The sequence below is a fragment of the Lycium barbarum genome, chromosome 12, assembly GCF_019175385.1.
Source record: "Lycium barbarum isolate Lr01 chromosome 12, ASM1917538v2, whole genome shotgun sequence".
NCBI classification, from domain to species: domain Eukaryota; kingdom Viridiplantae; phylum Streptophyta; class Magnoliopsida; order Solanales; family Solanaceae; genus Lycium; species Lycium barbarum.
Window position 1 is genome coordinate 75,746,232 of NC_083348.1, and position 13,264 is coordinate 75,759,495.

The window sequence follows — 13,264 nt, forward strand, 5'->3', positions numbered from 1 at the left end:
GGGCAGCCAATAATCGTTCTCGAATAAGCTTTACCTTATCTACAGCCTCCTGGATCACGCCTGGCCCAATCAACTTAGTCTCGCCCACGTCAAACCAGCCAATAGGAGACCTGCATCTCCTGCCATAAAGGGCCTCGTACGGAGCCATCTGAATGCTGGAGTGATAACTGTTATTATAGGCAAACTCAATAAGCGGCAAATGATCATCCCAGCTGCCCCTGAAATCAATAACGCAGGCCCGCAACATATCTTCGAGCGTCTGAATAGTGCGCTCGGCCTGCCCGTCGGACTGGGGGTGAAAAGCTGTACTGAGACTCACCTGAGTCCCTAATCCCTCCTGAAATGACCTCCAGAAATTTGCTGTAAACTGGGTACCTCGGTCAGTAATAATAGATATCGGGACTCCGTGAAGTCTGACTATCTCTCTGATATACAATCTGGCATAGTCTTCAGCCGAATAAGTAGTCCGAACCGGAAGGAAATGGGCTGATTTCGTCAGCCTGTCAACAACAACCCAGATAGAGTCGTACCTGCGTGGAGTGCGCGGTAATCCAACAACAAAATCCATATTAATCATCTCCCATTTCCAGGCTGGAATTTCCATCTCCTGTAATAATCCACCGGGCTTCTGATGCTCGATCTTAACTTGCTGGCAGTTCGGGCACTGACTAACAAACTCAGCAATAGCTTTCTTCATGCCGTCCCACCAATACAAACACCTGAGGTCCCGATACATTTTAGTGGAACCAGGATGAACAGAATACCGTGCATTATGGGCCTCGCCCATAATCTGTCGCCGTAAGCCCGCAACATCCGGTACACAGAATCTGCCGTCATATAATAATACTCCGTCAGGCGAGATCTCAAACTGAGTCTTTGCTTTATTAAGGGCCACATCTCTGTACTGAATTAAAAGAGGATCCTCAAACTGGCGCTGCTTTACCTCCTGAATAATAGATGACTCAGCAACTGGACGAACAGAAATCCCAGAATCTCCAGAATCCACCAAACGAACTCCGAGGCTGGCCAGCTGATGAATATCACGAACCAAATCTCTCTTATCAGATGGAACATCAGCCAGACTGCCCACGGACTTGCGGCTAAGCGCATCAGCTACCACATTGGCTTTCCCCGGATGGTACAGAATATCAACGTCGTAATCCTTTAGTAACTCAAGCCATCTCCGCTGCCGCAAATTTAGTTCCTTCTGTCTGAAAATATACTGAAGGCTCTTATGATCCGTATAGATATCCACATGGACCCCATATAAATAATGCCGCCAAATCTTCAAAGCATGAATCACCGCAGCCAACTCAAGATCATGAGTGGGATAGTTCTTCTCGTGCGGTCTGAGCTGCCGGGAAGCATAGGCTATAACTCGACCGTGCTGCATCAATACACATCCTATCCCAATACCAGAGGCGTCACAATATACGACATACCCATCAGACCCCTCTGGAAGAGCCAGAACTGGCGCTGTAATCAATCTCTCCTTCAGCATCTGAAAGCTGCGCTCGCAGGCATCTGACCACTGGAATTTTGCTGCTTTCTGGGTAAGCCTCGTCAGTGGTGCTGAAATAGAAGAGAAATCCTCCACGAACCTGCGGTAATACCCAGCCAATCCAAGAAAACTACGCACCTCTGTCGGTGTAGTAGGCCTGGGCCAATTCTGCACAGCCTCAATCTTCTGAGTGTCAACCCGAATACCATCTGCGCCGACAATATGGCCCAAGAATGCCACAGAAGTCAACCAGAACTCACACTTAGAGAATTTAGCATATAACTTCTGCTGACGGAGGATGCCAAGTACCGTCCTCAAATGATCTGAATGCTCCTCGACTGATCGCGAGTAAATCAGAATATCGTCAATAAACACAATAACAAACATATCCAGGAAAGGCCGAAATACCCGGTTCATCAGATCCATAAATACTGCTGGAGCATTAGTCAGCCCGAAAGACATAACTCTGAACTCATAATGCCCGTACCGAGTCCTGAAAGCAGTCTTCGGGATATCTGACTCCCGTACTCGCACCTGATGATAACCAGAACGCAGATCTATCTTTGAAAAGTGTCTAGCACCCTGCAGCTGGTCAAACAAGTCATCAATCCGGGGGAGGGGATATTTATTCTTAACCGTCACCTTATTCAGCTGCCGGTAGTCGATACACATCCGCAATGACCCGTCTTTCTTTCTGACAAACAATACCGGCGCCCCCCAGGGTGATGTACTGGGCCTGATAAAACCCTTATCCAGCAAATCTTTCAGCTGCTCCTTCAACTCCTTCAACTCAGCTGGTGCCATCCTGTACGGAGGAATAGATATAGGCTGTGTATCCGGCATCAACTCAATAGAAAAATCAATCTCCCGCTCAGGCGGAAGGCCAGGAAGCTCGTCAGGAAAAACATCTGGAAACTCGCTGACGACCGGAACAGACTGAAGGGTAGGTACCTCCGCGGCAGTATCATGCACACGAACCAAATGATAGATATAACCCTTCTGGATCATCTTCTTAGCCTTGAGGTATGAAATAAACTTACCCCTCGGCGATGCTGTAGATCCGAACCACTCTATGACTGGTTCTCCTGGAAACTGAAAACGGACTACCTTTTTCTGGCAGTCGACATTGGCATAACAGGAAGACAACCAGTCCATGCCCATAATGACGTCAAACTCAAGCATGTCTAACTCTATCAAATCAGCCTTAGTGCTACGATCATAAATGGTCACAGAACAATCCTTATAAATCTGCCTCGCTATAATAAAATCCCCAACTGGCGTAGCTACCTCAAACGGTTCTATAGGCTCAGACACTATCCCAATCTTACTAGCAACGAGCGGGGAAATATACGATAAGGTAGAACCAGGGTCAATCAATGCATATACAGATCTGGAGAAAACCAGCAATGTACCTGTGACGACGTTTGGCGAAGCCTCCTGATCCTGGCGGCTGGCCAAAGCATATATGCGGTTCGAGGGACCGCTAGAACCTGAAGTGCCACCGCGGCCTCGACCGCGTCCTGCCGGTGCTGAAGTACCTCGCCCTCCAGGGCGTGCAACTGATGGAGCAGAAGAAGAACCGGCGGCTGACCCTGTCTGCTGAGCAGCACTACCAGAACCGCTAGCCAATGGACAATCTCTCATAAAGTGGCCCTGACCACCACACGAAAAGCAAGCTCCAGTCGCTCGGTAACACTCCCCGGGATGAGACTTTCCGCAATGAGGACAACGGGGCCTGGGTGGTCTGGCCTGGCTGGGACCCCTGGGTACCTGTGAACCTGCCACTCTGGAGCTCTGACCGGCCCCAGACGGTCCTGTACTATCGAATCTCCGGCTACCTGACTGAATACCCCGGCCGGAAGGAGGAAAATATCTGTCAGACTGCTGCTGCTGCTGAGGCTGTCCGCCTCGAGAATCCCCTGAATAACCCACGGATCTAGCCCTCTTGGGCGGCCTCCTGTCTCGATCTCTGCCAGCAGGATCAGATCTGCGACGGTCCTCCATACCCATCGCATAGGCCTGAAGCCGGGAAATGTCCATGTCTGCCTGCAATGACACTGCCATACAACTATCAACCAAATACCGGTCCAATCCCATAACATATCTGTGCATCCGATCGGACATATCTGCTACCACGGCCGGTGCATATCGGGCCAGAGAATCAAACTCAAGGTTATACTCGCGAACACTCCGACCCCTCTACTGCAGACGTAAGAATCGATCAGCCCGTGCCCGCCGTAACTCTGGTGGCAAAAAGTGGCGGGTGAATGCTGTCACAAACTGATCCCAAGTGGCTGGAGGGGCACCCTCTCCTCTAGACAGCTCCCAAGTCTCGTACCAGTGGGTGGCCACATCTCGAAGCCGGTGCGAAGCTAGCTCAACTGACTCAGTCTCTGAAGCCCTGACCAAGTCCAGTGAGCGTCGCATCCCCCGAATAAAGTCGTGGGGGTCCTCGTCGGGCTTAGACCCGAAGAACTCTGGAGGGCCACATAGCAAAAACTCCCGAACTCTCAGGCTGTCCCGTCTGTCATCATCATCGTCGTCCCTCCGCCCGCGCCTGCGAGCCTGACCTGCTACCAGTGTAGTCAACAGCTGTACAGCCTCCCTCAGGGTCCTATCCTCCGCCCCTGGCTGAGGAGCTGGAGTCTCAGGTGCGGGTACACGGACCTCTGGAGCTGCTGAAGGTCCTGCTCCAGGCTGTACTAGTGGGGGTGTAGCAGACCCCTCAGACTGTGGCACATCCTCAGGCAAATCATATACACGAGCCCGGGTAGCTCGTTGTGCCTGGCTAGTCTCCCCAATCCTCGCCTTGCCCTTCTGGGCTGCCGTTGCCTTCTTCGGAGGCATCACTGCAAACACGAAGGCGAGTTAGATCAAAATCATCCTATTAGCACAGCTCTATCGCACGATCTAAGATTACAAAGAAAGTAACATCCTAAATGCCCTGTAGCTTCCCGTTTATAGATGTGGTGCACAACACATCGATAAACAAGACTCTACGAGACACGGCCTGTAGACATTCCGAGGACAAACCGCTCTGATACCACTTTTGTCACGACCCAACCCCGTGGGCCGCGACTGGTACCCTACCTGGGTACCCAGACTAAATCGCATATTCATTTCCGAATCCAAGCTTATTTCAGAATTTTCAAGAAGTTATATCAAACATAATTTATATCGAGAAATATGTCTTAAGCGGTCATATCAAATCAAACTCAAACAAAGCGGCGGAATAGACATCGCCGGTCAAAATGCAAATATATACAAAAGGGGCCATTTGGGGCCATCATATCAAACAGACCGCTTCAAGACCCGAAAGCAAAACCAGACAATAAACACATAGGACCCTCGCCCCACATATATGACTACAGGCCTCTACGAACTCAAAACAAAACATATGGCGAGACAGGGCCCCGCCGTACCCAAATAGTCAGATATACCAAATATATACAAAGCAAAAGAGTCTGTACCAAAAGTGGACTCCGGATCGGATAAGAGTACTCCGGAATAGCAAGAAGTGAAGCCTACTGCGGAGGATCACCGATGTATGCACCTGCGGGCATAAAACGCAGCCCCCGAAGAAAGGGGGTCAGTACGAAATATGTACTGAGTATGTAAAACACGGAGTACAGAATTATAGATCAAAACCGAAAGCAAATCAAATGTCAAAGTGGGGTACAAACTGGTATGTCAAAATCTGTATCGAAATAATATACATGTATTTTATGCAAACAAAATCATGCAAACGCTTAAGGACGTGGTCGCCACTCCGACGCTGGCGCCACACACAGCATAACACCAGAAGGTTTCAAATCTCCGTACATCCCCGAACATAATCATAATCATCGGTGAGCGTATCGCATCACGAGCCATATCACAGCATAACTCCAAACGGAACCCGGCCCTATGGCGAAGCCTCGGGAACCGTAACACAGCATACGGCCGAATTGTCATAAGGCGCACGAATCAAAACCGGCCCGGGAACCGGTGAACGAAGTTATAATAAGGCACGAGCGGAGTCATGAGCAAACTAATGCAGATCGTATTTCAAAATAGTGTTTCAAAACAAGGTAAACTCATAAATCATATCCTATTACAAAATAGTCGAATACTTAGTCGACATAAGGTTTCATTTTGCAAAACGATTCCAAAATGGTCCATATAGTTCAAAACCTGGATTAGTGCATCGAATAGTCCAAACATACCCCGTGGAAGGGTGTTCCAAAGATCAAAAGTGGTACGTTCAACTCTATTCTCAAAGATGGCCCGAAGGGCAAATCGGGCATTTTGGGGTAGCGGACCCACCTCGAGTCGAAGTGAGGTGGCGAACATATTTTTACGAGCAGTAATATTGTCAAGGGTCATACATAATCATTTCTAGGTTACCCGACCACATTTCGATAGGTTTCGGACGAATAATGGCATTCTAGCCAAAAGGGAGCCTTTAGGCTTCAATCGAATTGAATGAATAGTAACTTTCTTGTGGATCGGGTTTCGAGGAGCAGAAATGCTCCGGAAGGTCTCATATTCAACTAACACACTAAGATATGCCAAATAAAGAATTGGGAAGCTTTACATACCTCACAGACGTCGTAAGCCCTTCCAAAAGTCCAGTCCCGTTTCGTCAAAAATCTGCAAATGGTCAAAGTTACCAATTGAGATTCTTAGGCTTAAAAATGCCTTTAACTCCAATTTTTGCCTACCGAAATTTCGGCAGCACTTCCCCTATAAATCTAACATCCCCGAGACTTAGCTCGGCTCAAAATACAACAACAACAACAGCCCACACATCAACAAACAACACAAACAACAATCAAGCCATTCTAGCTTCAAAATTCCACTTTGTTATCTAAATTGGCAACTTCCATTCAAACTTTCAAAACTCCAATTCTACATCTACATAATTGGATTCATTTCCACATTCAAACTTATACAATCACAATCTAACTACAATCCAAGCCATACCCGAAATTACACCAAAATCCATTATGTTCCATAATTCTTCAAAACAATCAAAAGTGCACGACGAACATTCTAACTCACGTCGTTTCATTCCGAATTCATTAACATCATTATAAGTTCATATCTAAAGTCTCTAGCACCCTAAATATACAATGATATACATAAGATACCAAGGATATACACTCTCCGATAATATCCGAATTCGTTTTCCACCGCCAATTTAATTCAACAATCAATCATTTACGATATAAGGATCACAACAACACATTATACCAACTTAGCCAAGATCAATTCACACCAATTTTTTTCTCTCTATGGCTCACGGCCAAACACTCTACAAACACACACCCACGACTTTCTATTTATATCAAAATTACGGGATTCTCGTCTATTTCCAATTCTTAACACATTCATATCAATTCTATAACATTAGAGGGGCAAAATTCTTACCTTTTCTTGGTTTTCCGACTTGTCGCAAACGTAGTTCTTGTGCCAAACAAATTGTATCACGTCGGAGAGCGTCTTGTGCTTACTATACTTACCAAAGGGACACGATTTTGTGATCAAAACAAAAGGCTAGAAAAATTATTTTGTTGAGGGATATGTGGTTCGGCCGAGAGCCTCTTTTGTTGGTGGTCTTGAATTTTATTTTTGTTCTTGATAATACTAAGAGATAAGTTGATATATATCCTTATCCTTGGTCATGTGCCTAGCACATGACATTAAAGAAATGGGTTTGGGCCATTGTTGTGGCCGGCCACCCTCCATTCTTTGGGCCTCAACTTTGTGTTCTAATTCTTGGCCCAATTCACAAAAGTCCCGTTTTGTAATTCCCGAAACTAATTTCCGAAATTCCAAATTTACCCTCGGCCTTCCCCGAGGTCTTAGCATCAAAGATTTCACAACCAACATAGTCATATTCACAAAATTTAAATTAGGTCCTTATAACACACAAGTCGTAATTATTTCACGATTTCCAATTGTACGAAAACACGGGACATAACAGAAGACCAAGCATATTAGCGTTAAATACCACTTTATCAGAGATACTATTGCTGCAGGGGAGATTGTGGTAAAGAAAGTTCACACGTCAGAGAATCCCGCAGATATGTTAACCAAGCCGCTTGCTATTACTAAGTTTAAGCATTGCTTAGACTTAGTTGGTGTTCTTCATGCTTAAATTGCCCTTCGGGGCTTTATGGGGTGACGAGTGTTGATGTTGATGTATTTTGGTCCAAGGTGGAGATTGTTAGAATATGTCCCAAAGGGGTTTATCGAAATTGTCTCATTCCAACTGGAATTCGATAATTGTCCCATTCCATTGGAATTCGATAATTGTCCCATTTCAACAGGGATTCAACTAGCTTGTCCCATTCCAACTAGGATTTTTAACGTCTTCAACCCCTATTTAAAGGAGATTTTCCGCTAGAACATCAAGAAAGAAAGGAAAAAGAGAACAACTATCAAGACTACACACAAGACTATACTCCACACTTAGGTTAGAGAGAGTTTTCATTGAGAGATTGTAATCTTTCGTTTCCTTTGATCTCGTTGTGCTTCGACACCATGTTGAGATCGTTTTGTACTCCTCACCTTATAGTTGATTTCTCTGCGCTTCTCGCCCCGTGGTTTTCCACGTAAATCTTGTGTTCATTACGTTTATTGCTTTCTTGCATTATTGTTCTTGTGTTGGTGCATCCTAATCGGTTCCCCTGCATCACTCGTTTAATTCTTAGCATAGCCATGTAAATCAGGATATGATAAAGTAGTACAGGAACACGGAGAAGTAATATTGGAATGTTAGAATAGTTCTTTATCGTGTAAAAGATTACGGTGAAAAAAAACCAAGTCACAAAATTCTTGAAAGAGTTGATCATCAAATGCGAACAAGCAAATAGCAAATACCTATCTTAACTTCTGGGAGATTTAAAAGAGAGACAACATTTGTTTTCAAGAGTCCAGCCTTAACAATTTCCTTGAGGAAATGTGCGCTGATAAACAAACACTATAAAAACCGTCCTGTTCCATCCCATTTAACCTGCACAACACGAATACTATACCCCTCAATGTCCACCTATTTAAGCTACTACAATGTCAATAATAACGGACCAAGACACAATCCCAGGAAGCACACATAGGCCTATCAGCCACTCGTACCTCCAGGAAAATAATTAATCAACTAGCAAACGAAAAATATATCCTGGATAAATTGATCAACTGGTGTCAAGTGAACAACAAGGAAAGATAGAAACATTTTTTTCTCTATACATCTGATTCAGCTCAGTTAGTTACATCAATGATAATACGGGCTATAAGATATAGAAGTAAGGTTTCGGTAAAATTTCTAAAAGTGATGTACTACTTGAATTGTTAAACCAAAAAGTTCCCTTTCTGTTTTGCCCTTCCCTGAACAAACTTGGATATAAGCCTCTGTGAACTTTAAGTTGTTCTCGGTAGTCCCTATACCAACAGATTATGCCGCATCATCAAAGTAAATCATATAGACAAAATAAGCACACTGAGAGGAAGGAAAATAAAAAGGAGAAACAGGTTTGCCAAGATTGTCCAAGAAACGTGGAAAGGAATTATTACCAGTTCTACATCCTCGTATAATCTTGTGGAACTGAATGCATTAGTTCCTCACTCCAAACTGGATACAAGTTTCTCTATAACACTTTTTTTTTTTTTTGAGAAGGTAACATGTTGTATGTATTAAACACAAAACAGTACATGGGTTGTACTGAAACCATATTTACAAGTGAGCAAAAGAAAGTAAAACCAGTCTACAGTTCTAACAGGAACCTAATGAGTCTAGGATAGATATAGTATCCTCTGGGTAGATCTGGTTACACCAAAAAGAAAAAAGCTTAATACAGTTAAGTTTGATCTCCTGCATTGTGTTGCTGCTGTTCTCAATGCATCTAGAGTTCCTTTCTTTCCAAGTTGCCCACCAAATGCAAGCAGGGACCATCCTCCATCTGATTATGTCATCTGCTCCAGCTCCAGCTGCCTCCCAACTAAAGAGAGCTTCAGTAATCTTTCTAGGCATCTCATAACACTTCTTTGCACTTTCTGTACAAAAGGACCAAGTTAGAGAGAGGTACACAAGGAGAACCAATTTCTACGTTTCAGTTCGTTGAGAGACCAGGCATAGCATAAGTATTCTAGTTCCCTTATAGAACATGTAGAAAACAAGGGAAATAGATCAGGAGAGAAGACATTCTTAAACATACGTGAAAATTTATGCTAATGTAGAAGATTTAGAGGCTATGCCTTACGGAGGTTGATATGTGACAGTGAAGTTATCCATCAGAAAATTCCTAATACCTTGGCTCCTTCAAAATTTGGACCAGTCAGTTAAGGGATAAAACAAGTAAACTAAAACTGAAAAAAGTACCTTAACAAATAAATTTGAGGAAAAGATAAAAACTACAATAGACCTAATGTTCTACACTTTGCTTGTATATGCAAGTTCTGAGCATTAAGGGCAGCCCGGTGCACAGAGCATCCCGCGCTAGCAGGGTCCGGGGAAGGGCCGCACCCCAAGGGGTGTGATGTAGACAGCCTACCCTAATGCAAGCATTAGTGGCTGAGCATTCAAATGACAAAATATTTTTTATAACTAAAGAATAAGGGTATCACCTATTAATGCCAAAGCAGTGAAGCACATTTATAAATGTATAGGCTGAGAAACCTTCTTTAATCTCTCTTGTACCTTCGTCCAAATATACCATTCCCTACCCTCCTGCACCCTTAAGGATAACTAATGGGACCTCAGACCTGGTTTAAGGAGGACTCTTACGGTGGAAAATTATCTTTTCATCCATCCGCTCACGACAATATCAACCTTCCCAGTTCCTACCGTAGAGATGCAACCATTTCATCCTTATTCCTCACCAACATCAGACCTTCCCTATATTACATGGAAGCTATCTTGTTCGGACTCTTCAAAATGCCACCTGGTGTGTGTCGGATCCTCCAAAGTAGTGCATTTTCGGAGGAGCCGACATGGGTGCGACATCATTTTTGAAGAGTCCGAGCAACATAGCATGGAAGTGCATCACTACCATCGGAGTGCATTCTGGGAAGCTCCCCAGTAGTTTTCAAGAATCTCTTTTTCTGAATCGGCTAGCTATCTGTCACCGATTACTCAGACCATATCATTTGACCGAGTCACAAGCCTTATTCTTTACAAGTCAAATTTCATGTTTATAAACCACCCCCTCCCGGGGATTAAAGGCAGTTATGTTTCAAACAAATAGTTAAGACAAGTCAGAGTCATGATGCTCATTTTTCTACAATAATTGTTCAGAATAAACAAGATAGAGAATTCTTTAATTACTTTTCATGTTACTGCTACCACAGAAGTTAGAATACATTCATTACCAGCTACACAACTTGACGCCAACTAGAAGCACTCACCTCAATGGTCAAAGTTAAATATGTGACTCAGGTTGAAACGACTTTTCCGTACTTTCCACAGAACAACTTCTAGAAAAGAAAAGTAACACTTCAGTCCCCCGTGCATCAAGAAATTTCTCATGTATTAGCCCTCCATGACAATGCAAAACAGTACTTCAGTTCCTGCTGCTTCACATAATTTCTCAAATATTACCCTTCAAAACAATGCAGTGGATGCCCAAGCAAAAGAGCAAACTCAGTTCATTGCCAGTGGCAGCTAAGGGTAGTGAAAGTTGATGTGTGATTATTGTCATGTTTATCACTCTGAAAGCAGATACGGTTGCACTAAGCAACTGACTGTGCAAAGATCAGAAATGCCACCCTTTAGCACGCCAGTATGTTTGTGAATTATGCTTTCCACGTGCAATTTTTATCTTTAGAAAAAGCCTGTATGCAATCTCTATTTTGTTCGAAGCTAGTAGCTTATTGTTTAATTTGCTACAGATAAGCCTGCTGGGGTAAAATCCTTTCTCTAAAGCTTCCTCCATTACCAGGACAGCATTTTCAAGCTGTCCTATGTTGCAAAGCCCATTGATGACATACTCATAAACTTCCATATCAGAAGAATAACCACTTTCTTGCATCTCATTCCAGATGTTTAACAGCATACCACATTTCCCAAACCTAGAAAGCCGCATAAGCAGCAACTTGTATGCAGTCAAGGATATCCTACATCCCGCTTGTCTCGCCTTCTTATAAATCGTTAGAGCTGCATGGGGTGGACCATAACTACACAAAGGCTCGAGAAAAGAGGTCACAGTCCCTGTAGTTACAATCATCCCCCTGTTTAACATTTCATCAAACATTTCAATTGCATCGGCTACTCTTCTAGCTTTCAAAAAAGCAGATATTAGTCTCATATAAGTATCACCATCCGGCTCACAACCCCTATTTAACATCCTCTCATAATATTTCAACGATTCATCAATTTCACCATGTGCAATGAAATTCGATATCATTGCATTGTATATCTCAACATCAACCACACACCCCTTTTCCTCCAAACCCTCGAAAATCTCAACGGCCTCATCAATTCTACCAGCTCTCCCTAAACATTCAAGAACATAACTATAAGTCAAATTATTCGCCTCAAATCCATCATCCACCATTTCCTTCAAGATTCTCTCTACTTCCTTAACACTCCCAAATCTCGACCACCCACCAATAACTATATTATAAGTCGCGACATCAAAAGAAACCTTCTCTTTCATTTTCACAAGTAACGAATTCGCAGCACCTACATGTGATCGACGACATAAACACCCTAAAACAACGTTAAGCGTCTCCGTACTACACCACAATCCATAGTCCTCTAATCCACTAAACAACTCTACAGCCTTTGAAATTCGTCGAGCTCGAATAAAGCTATCAACCACAATCTCAAGTGTCTCTAAATTCGGGATAATTCCTTTATTCCTCATTTCCTTGAACATATCAACCATATGCTCAAAAAACTTCCTCCTCCCTAATGCTTTAATAACTATACAGTAAGTATCATTATTAATAAGTAGTGTTGGTTGTTTGACAGCCCAATTGAAAAATGTAACAATTGATGTACCATCTAAATTACCCTTGTTTACAACATTAGCAACTAAATCAACCGTTAATTCAACGTTAACAGATGTAAGTGCTTTTTCAATTGCAGTTTTGCCCTTAAGTTTTTGGAGAAAAATGCCACGTAACTTATCTTCAGGAGTTAAAAGCTCATCTAAGACGTTAAATTTACACTGATTGTTTTGGTTAGGTAAATGTGTAGGAAAGGTTTTTACTGTTTGACGGATGGGTAAAAGGTGGGAGAGTTGGGTTAGTACATGAGATTCGTCTAAATTAGTGGGGGAATTAGAAAATGGTAATGATGAAATTGAGTGAGATAATGTAGAGATTAATGGGGAAAGATTAAGAGAAGTGGACCTGGAAGTGAGAAATCTTGCGAGAAGCATTGTAAATTTGTAATTCCCTATTGATTGGGGATTTTTTGCTGGTCTCTGAAAAATGATTTGAGGACGATAATGTTACCCTTTGTGCGACATCGTACCGGTTTCCAACTTACGAACCCGTCTTTCGTTACACGACATCGACACTAGGCGTATGGTGATTTGTTAGAATTAAAGAACGGAAAAGGACCAAAATTAGCCCTGAACTTTGGTAAATAGTTCATTCATACCCTTCGTTATACTTTAGGGCCAATTATACCCTTACCGTTATACTATGGGGTCAATTATACCCTTATGTCTAACAGCTGCCACGTGGCATCATCCCAGCCCTTCAAAATTATTTTCCCCTCAAATAATTTTTTACCCACTAAAATAACCCAACCCGACCCGATTTTTTTTTTCTTTC

At 43.3% G+C, this 13,264-nt stretch overlaps 1 protein-coding gene across 1 annotated transcript; it reads right to left on the reverse strand.

Annotated features, from left to right (window-relative positions):
* Positions 1 to 9,048: 9,048 nt before the first annotated feature.
* On the reverse strand, positions 9,049 to 12,982 carry LOC132623617 (putative pentatricopeptide repeat-containing protein At5g43820). Its single transcript, XM_060338394.1, has 2 exons — positions 10,886 to 12,982; positions 9,049 to 9,535 (listed from the first exon to the last, which is right to left on the reverse strand). Exon 1 carries the CDS (start codon positions 12,862 to 12,864, stop codon positions 11,233 to 11,235), a length of 1,632 nt encoding a protein of 543 aa, XP_060194377.1. The 5' UTR covers positions 12,865 to 12,982; the 3' UTR covers positions 9,049 to 9,535; positions 10,886 to 11,232.
* Positions 12,983 to 13,264: the final 282 nt, after the last annotated feature.

Coding starts and splice junctions, on each gene's coding strand:
- LOC132623617 (XM_060338394.1), bottom strand. CDS start 12,864: ATGCTTCTCGCAAGATTTCTCACTTCCAGGTCCACTTCTCTTAATCTT.